The sequence below is a fragment of the Pelodiscus sinensis genome, chromosome 2 (genome assembly GCF_052426305.1).
Source record: "Pelodiscus sinensis isolate ZL-2025 chromosome 2, ASM5242630v1, whole genome shotgun sequence".
NCBI lineage: Eukaryota > Metazoa > Chordata > Testudines > Trionychidae > Pelodiscus > Pelodiscus sinensis.
In genome coordinates this window covers 28,237,138-28,250,849 of record NC_143053.1, presented here as the reverse complement: position 1 = coordinate 28,250,849, position 13,712 = coordinate 28,237,138, and the positions used below count along the sequence as shown (strand labels likewise).

Sequence of the window (13,712 nt, the reverse complement as noted above, 5' to 3'; positions counted from 1 at the left end):
AAGGTAATAGGACGAGAAATAATTTTAAAGACATTACTGTCTGAATCAAAAACTATTTTTAAAAATGTTCATAGGCTTTCATGCAATTATGTATCATTTGTCTAATAGAGTAAGATACAACATGAAGAGCCTATTGTTAGATTTAGATATGGGAAATTTTGTGCACACATCACTAATGTAGCTATGTGGAGCTGAACCTCGAGCACTATTCTAAAGGGATATAAAGTATGAAACATATTAAAACTAATGATCAAATCTCTTAATTAAGATTTTAAAATCCATTTTCCCCTAGCATATGGAGAACTACATCCATCTAATTCAAGGAATTTGAATAAGTTTAGAAAAAAATGCTCTTACAATCTGTTCCTCTAAATGAGCAATTAATGCATTAGCATTTTAAAACTTTATTTTAAATTTTGTAAATAGATCATAAGTATTTCCATATATAAATTAACATTATTGTTTCATTAAGTATCTCAAAACTCGGTTCTGGAGAAAACCTAAATCACTACTGGAAGCTTTAAACTGAATGCATAAAATTTATTTTAGAGTAAGCAAATTAAGATTTAACAGTTCAGCTGATTAACATTGTTTTTATGTTGCTTGAGTTGCTGAGTAATAATGATAATAAATTCTAGTTTTAAAAGAATTAATTTAGCTGGGAACCAGTTTAAAATGTTTACCAGCTTGAAAATAAAATCAATGGCAAATCAGAAACTTTTCAATACAGATGATTAAACTCATATAAGCAGTGACATAAATTATGGGATATCATTCATGAAAGCTGAAATACAGTTCACTGTCTACTATCTTGTTATATATTATGAAGTGTCGAGGAATATAATTTCTAGTATCATTTGCAAATAAGGTCTACTTTTCAAATTGTATAAATGCCATAAATAAGGAGGGACATTTTTTCTTTCATTATAGCATTTTAAAAAATCTGGGTTTTTTTCCTATCCTGATTAAACACAATGGAAGGCATCTTATGTAGAGTAAACTGCTATAGCACCATTGACTTCAAACAGAACGCATAAAGATCTCACAAAGCATTCTGAACACCACTTGAGACTGAATTATGGGGTATAAGTGTTGTGGAAGGTTGTATTTATGTCCTCTTCTTTGAATGAGTTTAAACCAATATGATAAAGGAAACTATCTGTCATACTCAAAAAAACACTCTTACTGTATGTTGACTTGAATAGCTTTGCCGTGTAACTATAAATGGTGTTGAATTAACCATGGATCTTTTCCCAGTTATTTTACCAACAAACTGAGTCAGTGACTTGCTTCATCTGTTCTTTACATTAGTTTTGTACCAGTACAAATTGATTCATCTGTTTTTTTCATTAGTTTTATACCAATACAACTCTATTGAGGCCAGCAAGTACAGAGGCAGCTGTTCAGAGGAACAAAAGGGGCAGTAAGAGGGGAAAGTTCTCAGGAATGCCACATCAACGTACAATGTGCTCGGGTGAGAGAATGTATAAATGCACACCTGATAGGAAAGTATGAAGAAGGCATTGCTCAGTGCTGCAGTGGCCCCATGCCTATAAATCACATAAAGAATGAATGGCTATTTTGACTCCGTGGGAAGGTAACTGAGCTTTGTAGCAGACAGCTTTGAAAACAAGCCCAGTGCTGAACTTCCCAGCTCGCAAGGAAAAGTCTGCCAGAGAGCAGAACATACTCCCTTACCTATAAGAAGGCCCTAGTCTGAGGAAAGAAGGACTGTTGTCAGTAGCTAGAGCAGGAAACAGGCTCGAGAAGGTCAGTAACCAGGAATCAGAGCCCAGGGTCAGAAACAGAGTCAAAGGCCAAATTCCAGAGCCAAGGCTGGGAGCAGAAGATCAGGACTGAGTTGCTTAGAGTGAGGCAACCATGGGAACAAGCAGAATCCATTGTCACCTATGTGAATGCTTTTAGTGGCTTAGCTAGTACTTCTAGGCTAAAGAGATGGTCTGGTGACACTTTCACCAAGTCAGGTGGGGTAGCCAGGCTCATTACACTGCTTAAAGCTGGTTCTGCTGATGACCCCGTTTCCTGACAGCAGTACCACATTCCTCACTGACGATCAGCAGACTCTGAGCCATGCTGTAGCCCATCCAAAGCCCATCTGATGGAAGAGAGGCCAGGGGCCTTGTTGGAGCTGCTGGTATGTTTCCTTTTTCTTTATTTTTCTGCTCCTACATTGTTTGTTTGCTCCCTGCCCCCCACCATCCCCGTGGTGCTGGAAGGGGTTTGCATCCTGAAGAACTCAGCTAGGGAGATGAGACTCCATTCCCTTCAGGAGTGCTGCTGAGAAACTGGACATTGAGAGAGTATACAACCCTAGCAAACCCCAAGGGGACAATGTTGGAAGATCAGGACTTGGACAACTTGGTTCTGCATGAAGGGAAGAGAGTTGCATTAGGAGAGTCAGTGGGAGTACATTGGGTCTCTTCTGTACAGAAAGATACATCACATAAACCAGGATGCTAAGTGTTGGATCAATGCAATATTAGATACACACCTATCCCAGCACACTATGTAGTGAGACAAGTGTATCCTGATTTACTACATTAGGACACCCAGTGATAATCAATAGCACTGTAGTTTAATTTGCATGCAGCAAAAATTAAATTTATCCAACAATATAAGCAGGTGGATGAGTCTATCATGGTTCTTCCTTTTGATATTCTGCATTTAGAAGTTGGCTTACATTTCTAATCAGTGAATCAATTTGCATTTCTAAGTAATCATCCCATTTACTTCAGCAAAGCAATAGTGTTGACACGAGTAAAGGTTATAGGACCATCCCTACATATTCTCTCTCCTTCATAGGCTTCAAAATAGCACCAGTTTACTTACCATATTGTTGGTGGTTCAGAACCTTCTATTTCCAAGTAATCGTATTTTTCTTCCATTTGAAAATCAGTAAATATGAGTGAAATGGTATCACCAGGCTCTGCCACAATGGTCCATGTACAATCTGCATTATTATGATATTCATTAGGAAAATTGGGACTGGAGATAATGCCGCTGGTTCCTCTCATTGTTCCTCCACATGCATCTTCAGCTGTTTAAATACAAAAACAAAACCACCACATTTTGTGTAAGAAAAAATTATGAAGTGTTACTAAATGAATGCTATGAAATTGCCACATTTCAAGTAAAACTGCCTTTGTTACTAAAGTAAGTTTTAATAGTTTTAAAACTTTTAAGTGCATCATACTTATAATATATCACAAATATGCCATGTAAAGATTCTGTTACCCACTATCAAAAACAAATAGTTACTGTGTTGCTTAAGTTGTGCTGAAAATAAGTATTATTTCAACAAAAAGTTTTCGAATCCACTTTTATACAACTTTGTTGAAAATATTACTAATCATTGTTATGAAAAATGATACGAAAAACCTCAAATTAATATTATTACGGTTCTCGCTCCTGCTTCAATCAAAACTGGTTTTGGATCAAACATATTAAACTTGCTACTTAGCGTTTCCAGTTTGCTATGGCTGCGTCTAGACTGGCAAGTTTTTCCAACTTGCCAGCTGTCTACACTGGCCACTTGAATTTCCGCAAGAACACTGACGATCTCATGTAAGAATGTCAGTGTTCTTGCGGAAATGCTATGCTGCTCCCGTTCAGGCAAAAGCTCTCTTGCACAAATGCTTTTGCGCAAGAGGGCCAGTGTAGACGACGTGGTATTGTTTTGCGCAAAAAAGCCCCGATCGCGAAAATGGCGATCGGGGCTTTCTTGTGCAAAACCGCGTCTAGATTGGCACGGACGCTTTTCCGCAAAAAGTGCTTTTGCGGAAAAGCGTCCGTGCCAATCTAGATGCTCTTTTCCGCAAATGCTTTTAACGGAAAAACTTTTCTGTTAAAAGCATTTGCGGAAAATCATGCCAATCTAGACATAGCCTATATGTATCATCCAGCATTTATTTTTGGAATAAATAGCGTTAAAACATGAGATTTTGCTAACAGTAGCATGAGTACCCTTGCTACCCCTTGCTAATTTCATCGTAATCATTTGATGATTAGTAGCTAATAGTACTTTATATAAATGTAAGCAGAGACTTTCTTCAATTACCTTCTCTGTGCAAAACTAGTCAATGCACATCACTTTTCAGAACAATACTGTTCACACAGTTCTTTTAATGTCATCTCCCTAATACCTCCATGCACATGATTTTTACAGCAGAAATATTTTAATAAAGACTTTTTCTATAGATTATATATTTCAAATAACTACAGGTCTTCTTTCTTGCAGATATACTCTATTCCATAACTTACTCATGACCATTTTGTGGATTGACTTACACAAACAGTCCTGCTGAAGTCAACAGGACTACGCCTGTGAGAAGTTGCCTTCATGGTATACGAGTTCATAGAAATTGATGTAGTATGGCTCCCCACTAAATAAAACACACTTGTATTTGTGTGACACATCAGAAACATTGCTTTGAAATGTGTCTTACCCATAATGTTGTCAAAAGTATTTCTGTGAGCTAAGATACATTGAGATTGTAATGCTACCAATTAAAATGGAATTGCCTTTCAATAAAGAAATGCCAAGTTTTCATCACAGTAATTCAAACTTTATGATCCAAATGTATGAGATATATTATCAAAGGAATCCCTGCCTATGGTCAATTAAAGTGAAACCTGAATTCGCCCTGAATAATAGTCAATACTCAATACGTCCCTTACACCTTTTAAAAGGCAGAGCTGCAGCATCTGGGACCTAGTGCAAGCTGGGACTCCTGTGTCCCAGCTCATGCCAGGTCTTCCACTGCTGCTCGGCCTCTTTTAGAACCCATTCCTAAGATGACCCCTGTTCTTCATAGTGGCATTTTTTTCTAAAAAAATTTTGGATTATGAACAAGTATACACGATAATTTTGATCTTTAAGTGTAAGTCTAGACTACAGGCTTTTGTCAACACAGGCTTTGTCGATAGATACTGTCGACAAAGCCTCTGTCGACAAAGAGCGTCTAGACTAAAGCCAGTTCTGTCAACAGAGCAAGACAGTTACTTTCAACAGAACTCGGTGGCCATGTAGATGCAGGTATAGTTTTGTCGACAAAAGTCCACTTTTGTCGACAAAACCCTGTAGTCTAGACACACCCTAAAAGTTTTTCTAAACTGTTTATATGATCAAGTTTTAATAATAAAATATAATTTGGGGTTCAGTCTGGCAGGGTCCCCATCTAAGGTGCACATCTGTGTGGGCGCGTACCAAGAATTTGCCTTCCACCCACTTCTGTAGCAGAGCCATGCAGTGACTACTCAGCTGCTCCAGGGCAGTGCCACGTGGTGGGTAACTGTCCTGCCCCGGGGGCAGCTGGTAAGCCACCATGTAGCCTTGGTTCTAACTTCAGCCCTTCCCCATAGGGTTTGAGCTGTGGGCAGGGTGGGCAGCATGGTGGCTTCTGCCACAGTACTAAAAATAGCACTGTGGCTCCAGCTCCAGCACAAAGGGCACCTCATATGCACCTCATATGTCAGAATTGGAGCTGTGGACGTGGTGCTATTTTTGTACCGTGGTCCCAGCCCCAGAAGCCGCCATGCCTGCCCTGGCCCATACTGTTCCTGCGGTGGGGCCACATGGCAGGTGACTGCTCTGGCAGCCAGGCCATATGGTGGGGATGCTGCTCCGGTGGCCAGGGAAGCTCTGGTAGCCAGACCCTGTGGCAGAGTGCTGCTCCAGAAGCTGGGGCTGCTGTGACAGCCAGAGCTGTGTAACAAGAGTGGCTGCTCTGCCTGCTCTAGTGGCTGGGCCGCATGTCAGGGGCACTGCTCCCGTGACCTGGGCAGCTCCAGCAGCAGAGGCTACTCCTGCTGGTCCAGTGGCAGCCCGGTTGCATAGCAGGGGTGGCTGCTCTGCCTGCTCTGGTGGTGGCCAGGGCCGCGTGGCAGGGGTGGCTGCTCCCACTGCTCCAGTAGCGGCTAGAACCAAGTGGTGGGGGTGGCTGCTCCAGCTGCTCTGGCGGTGGCTGGGGCCGTGTGTCAGGGGTGTCTGCTGGATTTTGAGGAATTGATGTTCCACAGTGGGAAAACATTATTTTGAACAACTTCTGACCAACTTCATATATAAACCACAATGAAGTAAAATTGCTTTCAACTTCAGGAAAGTCAATTTTATCATTAGTTGGTGGAGTGTGATACCAGTATAAGAAAAGGTGTGAATTTAAACTGCTATTGTTAGATTGGTGTAACCCTTGCTGTGGAAATTCCTTTGCCATTATAGAAGTTCTTATGTCGTTCTGGAAGACATTATAGCTGAATTAAAAAAAAAGACACTCTAATTCCAGAACAAGAGTGGTTGCATGAAGAACCACGCTGATAGCACAATTATAGTTTATAGCAGCATAACTAGGGAAAAAACTACCATGTGAAGAAGCCCTGAATAGCTGTGAATTGAATGCAGATCTCTAATCTCTCTTTGTGGCCATGGGCAAGTCACATAATCTGTTCTTTCCTCATTTGTAAAATTAAAATAATATATCATTTCTGTCTTGTCTATTTAACTCTAGAACCAGGCACCCACTCTGTCATCATGTGTATCTCTAATGACTAACATAATACCTTAGACTTGATGTCCATTGGGTTTTTAGAAGCGACTATAATATAAATAAATTATAATGTGCCTTTTGAGGGCTAAACAGAATGTCACTAAAAGTTACTTGGTAACTGCCACTCAATAAGACAACCACTCACTGTAATATGAAAATATCAAAACCTTCCCATAAGGAGAATAGAAGGAAGAGAATCCAGAAGCCTGACAGTGAAGGTGACTATATTTGATGAATATTTTTTTTCCCACATGGTGGTGTTAGCCAATTAACATTGTCCTGTGTAACCCTACGCAGATATCCAATCTCCTGAATTCTTAAATGTTTTTGCAAGCAGGAGTTCTGGACATCTACCTGCAGGGCTGGTTTTAGGGAAAATGGTGCCCTGGATGAACAGAAATAGATTAAAATAAAATAGCAGTCTATGGAAGATGTTTGTTTTTCTTTTGGATCCCAGAGTTAAAAGTAATGTTAAAAAACAAGGGCTTTGCCAGATTAGATTATGAAGAGATTCATCGTCATAGTGGCTCAGCGAGAAACAATAGCTTCATGAAGAGAAGAGGTGTTCAAATTCTGCAGAAAGAATAAGTACACTTTGGAGAATGATTAAGACACTGAGGCTATGTCTACACTAGCGGGTTCTTGCACTAGAACATCTTGCGCAATGGTTCTTGTGCAAGAAATCTTGCACAAGAAAACGTCCACATTGCCATGTGCGTGCTGTGCTTTTGTGAAAGAGCTCCCATGGCAGTGTGGACACTCTCTTGTGCAAGAAAGCTCCAATGGCCATTTTAGCCATAGGGCTTTCTTGTGCAAGAAATCCCTGCCGAGCGTCCACACTGCCCTCTTGCTCAAGAGCTCCTGCGCAAGAGGGCTTACACCTGTTAAAAAAGAGCATAGCTCTTGCACAAGAAGCCCTCTTTTACCACGCCGTAATGTAAATTTCCTTGCGCAAGAGCGGGCGGGCAGTGTGGACGCTCTGCGGATTCTTGCGCAAGAACGGCCATACTTGCGCAAGAAGCCGCGAGTGTAGACATAGCCTGAGTGTATCAGTTACTTTAGCTACTACCCACATTCTCTGACCCTGTGAGGTGCCAATCACTCACAGTTTCTACACAATTTAGTGGGAGTTAGCAAAGACTTTGCAGGATCTAGCCCATATATAGCTGTCCAAACCCTGCTCTCAGTTACGCAAGTACAAATTGGAGCAGAATTTGGCCTAATATAATCAAACTAGTAATAACATGAGTTGAAGGTAATGTTTATAAAATTTAAGACCACAAAGGACTATTATGATCACAGCAACAGACTTTCTATATAGCACAGGCATAAAATTTCGCCCAGTAATTCCCATATCAAATTCCACATGATTCTAATTGGGCTAGAACATATCTTTTTGAAAGGCCTCTGATCAGTTTCTGTGCATGCCTATTCTAAATTGTGATTTAGAATAGGACGCAGCCCCAGCTCCAACTGTGGCAGCCACCATCTCTAGCCATTGCAAAGCACTATAAACTGTTCATTTGTTGCAGGTCATGTTCTGCCAACCTAGAGAACAGCAGCAATTGCTCTTTGCCAAGGAAACCATTTCTGCCACCATTTATTACTGCTGTTGTGTAGCAGCACAGCACAAGTCTTTGCTTATTGTTCAAACTCAGCAGGTATGTGGGGGGAGTGATGTCTTTTTACCTTTTCTGTAACTGATGGTATGATACAGTACACATTGGCACTTAAAGTCAGTCATAATAATAAGCAGGGCTCAACAAATCCTCTGATCTACTTGCCCATGGCGAGTAGATTTCAACTGGTTCTCCCGTTCACCAGCAGTTCACGCACGTGCAGTGTGGGGCTGGCAAGTGGTTTTCATCGTGATCGTCAAGCCCTGATAATAAGGATGCCTGGATGAAAGTTCTGATTTAATAGCTGTTTATTATTTGTGCCTGGGAAAGGTCTGTTTTAGTATTCTCTCTTCCATAACATTTATATATATAAGCTCACATGACCTCCATATTGGTGCACAAGACAAAACTCACTCCGCTCATAGATGGAAAATCCTAGAGGGAACAATAGTCCCCAGCAGTCTTAGTATTCATTGAATCAAAGTTGAAGGTGCTTCCTCACTGCAGGAATCAAATAGCAGGTCTGGTGGGAGAAATTTTGCCCCAGGGATTGTATAGAGCAGCAGAAATTAGGAAATAATAACTGTGTTTGTTCAACAGATGCTAAAAATATTTTTAAAATATTAATACAAGAAAGAGAACAAGGAATTTAACAATTCTGCCTCTACAGCAGGGTTTGATTAGTTCCCATTAAATAAGGTCTGGAGCCAGACTTTGAACAATGAGGATAAAACAAAACATTAAATAGCTGCTAATTAATTGAGCACTCCACCCTGGGCACTGAATGAGGGAGGGAATGTAAATCAGCACATGGAGTGTATCATGCCATCAAATCTACCTTGGTATTTACACTACACTGAACAGTTAAAAAAATAATTGCATAATTCACTTTGTTGAAAATAACAAAGATAATGAGTAACAGCAAACCTCTGTGTAGTTTGACTGTATAAAACAGATATACAGAGAATAAGGAAAGACTCTGGGTACCTTTTCTCCTTTAAAAAGACTATGTGAGCAAGGTCTTCGCATCATACCTAGGTAACTCTGATGTGGCTCCTACAGTAACAAACAGAACCCATCCAGGGAATCTGAGGGCATTTGAAAGAGCTACCATGAATTCCTCCATAATACTGATCTCTGTCATGCACTATGGAGGAGATTAGATGGCTACTGTCTGCTCAATGTACTTAGGGCTAGATCTCACCCTTCTTATTCTTCCAATTTTTAGAGAGAGTATATTTAATTATAGAAAAGTTAAAGTAATCTTAAAGGAATATGCTCTTCTGGTGCCTCAAGCATTTGATAATAGTATTAATTTTAATTTCTTAAAACTCTACATTCAACACCACTTGGGTCTCAAAGTATTTTTCATCTGAAGTTAATAAAGGTTTTTATAAAGGAAGGTTCTTACGGATAATATAGGAAATACTGGGTGCTAGACAGATACCCTAAGTATGTGAGCATTTCCAGAAAGCTCTATTTCTAGTTTGACATATGCAAGGACAGATTCTGCAGTGCACCGCAACTATTTTATGCTGCACCACTGGTACAAAGCATCTCTGTAAATGACAAAGTAGGATCATCCTACTGGAAGGAGAAATAACAGAATTTGCATAATGGTTCCTAGGGGATACCGCTGCACTGCTTGCGTAGAAGACCAGACTGGGACTTTCACACACAGTAGTTGTCCCTGTCTGTTGTGCTGAATTTTCAAAGCCATTGTCAGCTGGTGTAACTCAAAGCACCTTTTAGGCTACTTTAATTTATAATGAGGAACAGCTAATTGGCCACAAGTGCTTCACCAACCCCTGAGTCATGCTATTCTCTCCTAAGGCTTCAGCCAATGAATTAGGCCACACATTACAATGGAAATGACAATACTCAAAAAATAAGTATAACTACTTATATCATGGAATTTTAAAAGCAACTTTAGAAACCCCATCACTCACATATATAATGCACATATACCCCTCTACTTGCCTCCCTCCAAGCGAAATCTAAAGTATGTTTCATTTTTCTGTGAGAGGTGCTGTCAATATGGTTTTTTAAGTGCCATACATTTCTGTTTGACAACAGAGAATAGAATAAAAAAATTAAACAGCTCAAAATCAAACTTGTCCCAGAACAATGTGATGTTCTTTCCCCTGCTGCCTTATATTTAGCATAAATTAAAATATAAACTAACCACTTATGTCTACAAAATACATTTGTATAATATGGAACACAATTGTAAGTATTTTCAGATGTTTTTAAATCAAAGTTATTTTGTTTTCCTTTTAGGATACAGTTCATGATTATTTGATGAAATGAAATAGAATGGATATGGGATATAATTATGTAGAGTATACTTTTTGATATTTTTCCAAGACTATTACCCTTTAGCTGTAATCCAGATTCTGACAGTAAAAGTGTTTTGCTCTAAAATTCTATCAGTGTAATCTAAATGAATTTTGCAACCAGCAATCACATTTAAAATCTGAAGTCAAGGGTAAGGAAAATGAGATTATCACCTTCAAGCAGTAATTTCCTTCATATGTATAAGTAAGCATTCTGTTTGTTACACAGACACCATGCATACGACTTTAGTTAAGGTCATGCCAGCACTTCAATTGTAAATATTTTTTTAGAAGTTTGTAATTTAGCTTTCAAAAGTCACTCTATACTAGAGATAAGCCTATAGGATTTCCACCTCAGATTTTTTTTAATAGCTGCCTTCTTTTTTAAGTGAAATGCTTTAAAATGTGTTTCTCACATTGTTCTTATGAAACACAGAATTGGGTTGACTGAAAATGCACCTCAATTATTTCTCACCTCATCCTCCTTAAATATCACAGTTCAGCAGATTTTTATACAGAAGCAGGGCAGTGTCAGTAACACAATATTCTGCTTTTTGGATTTTCCATGGGTCTTTATTTGTAGGTTTGTATCTGGGCAGCTTTCAATTTTTCAGTTCCAAACTTGGTCTGTGCCTACCCAATACTCATATTCATATGTGCACCCCAGTTTCATGATTTTATGCCTACTATATACTTACCCAGGAAATCAACCCTGAATTATTTTTTTAATTAATTGGTTGGAGAATCCCCATTCTTGCAGTAAAGAAACTGAACTGGTGGAAGCTGAAATCTTCACACATTTCCTCTAAATAAATGGCCTCAGTTTTCATGATCTAATAATGACAACTACAACACAAAATATATCTAGAGGTACTCAGGAAGTAAAGTGGACTAAAATGTACTCTAACAAATTGTAGTACCAATTGAAATTTGGACTCTTTGAAACCTATTTACTTGGAATTACAATGTATTTGAGGGTTCTGTTGACTTTATATATATATAAAAAAGCTCCAAGTAAATAGTAAATGTGCAAGTCAACTCGGGTTCCATAGTAAGGGAACCAGTCTATAGACTCCTACTCCTCATCTGCATCTTCCACAAACAGTTAACGGGGCCAATTATTTGAAACTATGTTTGAAAACCTGGGCACATAGTTCATTTCCTCATCCATCTTCTGAAAGTGCTTCATGTGAATCAATTGTCTCATTAACCCCCATTCAGTAGCAGCAAGATGTGGGAATGAGCCTCCAACTCTTCTGCTGCTCACATGGTACCTGGTAAATCTTAGAGTTCTTCTCAAGATAGCAGTGTCTCCTATTACAGAATACTTATTTTATCATTAAAACATTCCAGATTTCATCACAGCAAATAGTAAGGTTAATGCAGTAGAGTGCCTGGAAAGAAATGTTTCAGTGATTATGTTGAATTGTGGGGAGGCAACCCAAATTTTTCTGAAAAAACATTTCCGGGATAGCAACGGTAGCTGGCCATTGCTGGAGGAATAACAGGTAGTTCAAACTAGGGCTTTATTTCGAACGCCCGTTTCACTGCCACGTGTAGACATGGACGATTACTTTGGGCTTGTAAATTTCAAAAAGTGGCACCCGGGCTTGATTGGCAATTCCGAATGCCTACATTTGCAGCCCTAGTTTCAATTAGGCTGCAAGTGTAGACATACCCCTATATTTCCCAAAGATTGCAGGTGGATACAGTGGGCCAACTGGTCTCTTCATCCTGGTCCACACTAGGGAGTTATTCCGAAATAACAGGTAGAGTGTCCACACTACTAAGCCCATTATTTCAAAATAACAGGTTGGTTATCACAAAATAATAATTCCTGCTTTTCTTAAGGAATAAGCTTATTTTGAAATTGTTATTTTGAAATAGCATTAGTGTAGATGATCAGCTGCTGCTATTTTGAAATAATTGGCCTCCAGAGACCTCTCTCAGCTGCCCTTGTGGCTGCTCTGGCCACACACTTGACAGCTTCACTGCTTCCCTTCTTCTGCAGAGTTTAAAGCTGCAGACAGAAGGAAAAGGGCTTATTGCACCAGGAGATCTTTCCCAGCCTCATGCCACACAGCATCCTTTGTGGGAGCCATGGCCAATCCGGGTGCTCCCTCTGTGCCCCCTCTGTGCCCCCAATGGCTGCCACACCTCCCACTGCACCCTTGGATGCCCTTGGCCAGGGACAAAAGAAGGCACCAGCCTGGACTGATGCAGAGATCCTGGACCTCAGCGAGGTCTGGGAAGAGGAGACCAACCTCCAGGATTGCCACGGCAAGAGGAGGAATGCAGAAGTGTATGGCTGTATGCCTGCCAGCCTGGTGAAAAAAAGACACGTGCAGACCCTCAACCAGGTCCTCAGGAAAATCAAAGATCTCCTACAGGCTTACACTAAGGCCTGAGAGCAGAGTGCACTCTGCTGCGGGACCAGATGGCCTATCTGCAGTCCCTCATCCAGGGGTTCGATAAGATGCACCAGGAGTAGGCCGTCAACTTTGAGTAGCACCGGGCTGACTGGGAGAAGTGGAAAGCCATATGGGAGCAGCTGTCATGCCAGCACGAGGCCACATGATCCTCCACATCAGTCATGGAGTGCATGGACACATGCATTGAGTGTACCACCAACCATCTCCCTGCCCCTGCCCCTGCCTCTGCCCCCACAACGGCCCATCCCCCACAACTCCTTATAGCCAACCCCTTGGCTTCTCCTCCTAGCTGCCCCAGGGGGAGCCAGGGTCTCTGAACACATGGCAGTGTGACCTATCAAGCATTCAAATCCTCTTGAGGTACCCAAGGCAGGCAAGCACCAGTCCCAACCCCATCCCTGAGCCACCCTCCTCCTCCTTCCCCCTCTCCCATTTCAGGTTCTTTCCCTAGTCTCTCCCCTGTTGTATATCTCACATATAAAAAAAATCAGAGTTGTATTTTCCAAACAAAAAGGCTTTTTTTTGTTGTTGTTTGAGGGGAGGGGAGGTGGGAAGGGAGAGCAAGGGAAGGAAGAAGTAGGGGAGGAAAGGCACAGAGGGGCAATGCAGAGACTCTCAAGGCCTTCTGGATGAGCACAGGCCCAATGTGCTCTCATGATGGCACGGGTGCCCAGTTGCTCATATGCCCTGGCCAGCTCATCAGCCTCTGCCCCCCACCCTGGCAGGAAAGTCTCCCTATTGCTCTCACATATGTTGTGAAGC

General features: G+C 40.7%; 1 protein-coding gene across 2 annotated transcripts in view; it reads right to left on the bottom strand.

Moving 5' to 3' along the window:
- Positions 1-13,712, bottom strand: part of CSMD3 (CUB and Sushi multiple domains 3) — a 1,180,750-nt gene that overhangs the window by 840,983 nt on the left and 326,055 nt on the right. For both annotated transcript variants that reach the window (XM_075920204.2, XM_075920205.2), the window contains exon 5: positions 2,851-3,058. In XM_075920204.2, coding sequence (XP_075776319.2) covers positions 2,851-3,058 — 208 coding nt within the window. The remainder of the gene's footprint in view (positions 1-2,850; positions 3,059-13,712) is intronic.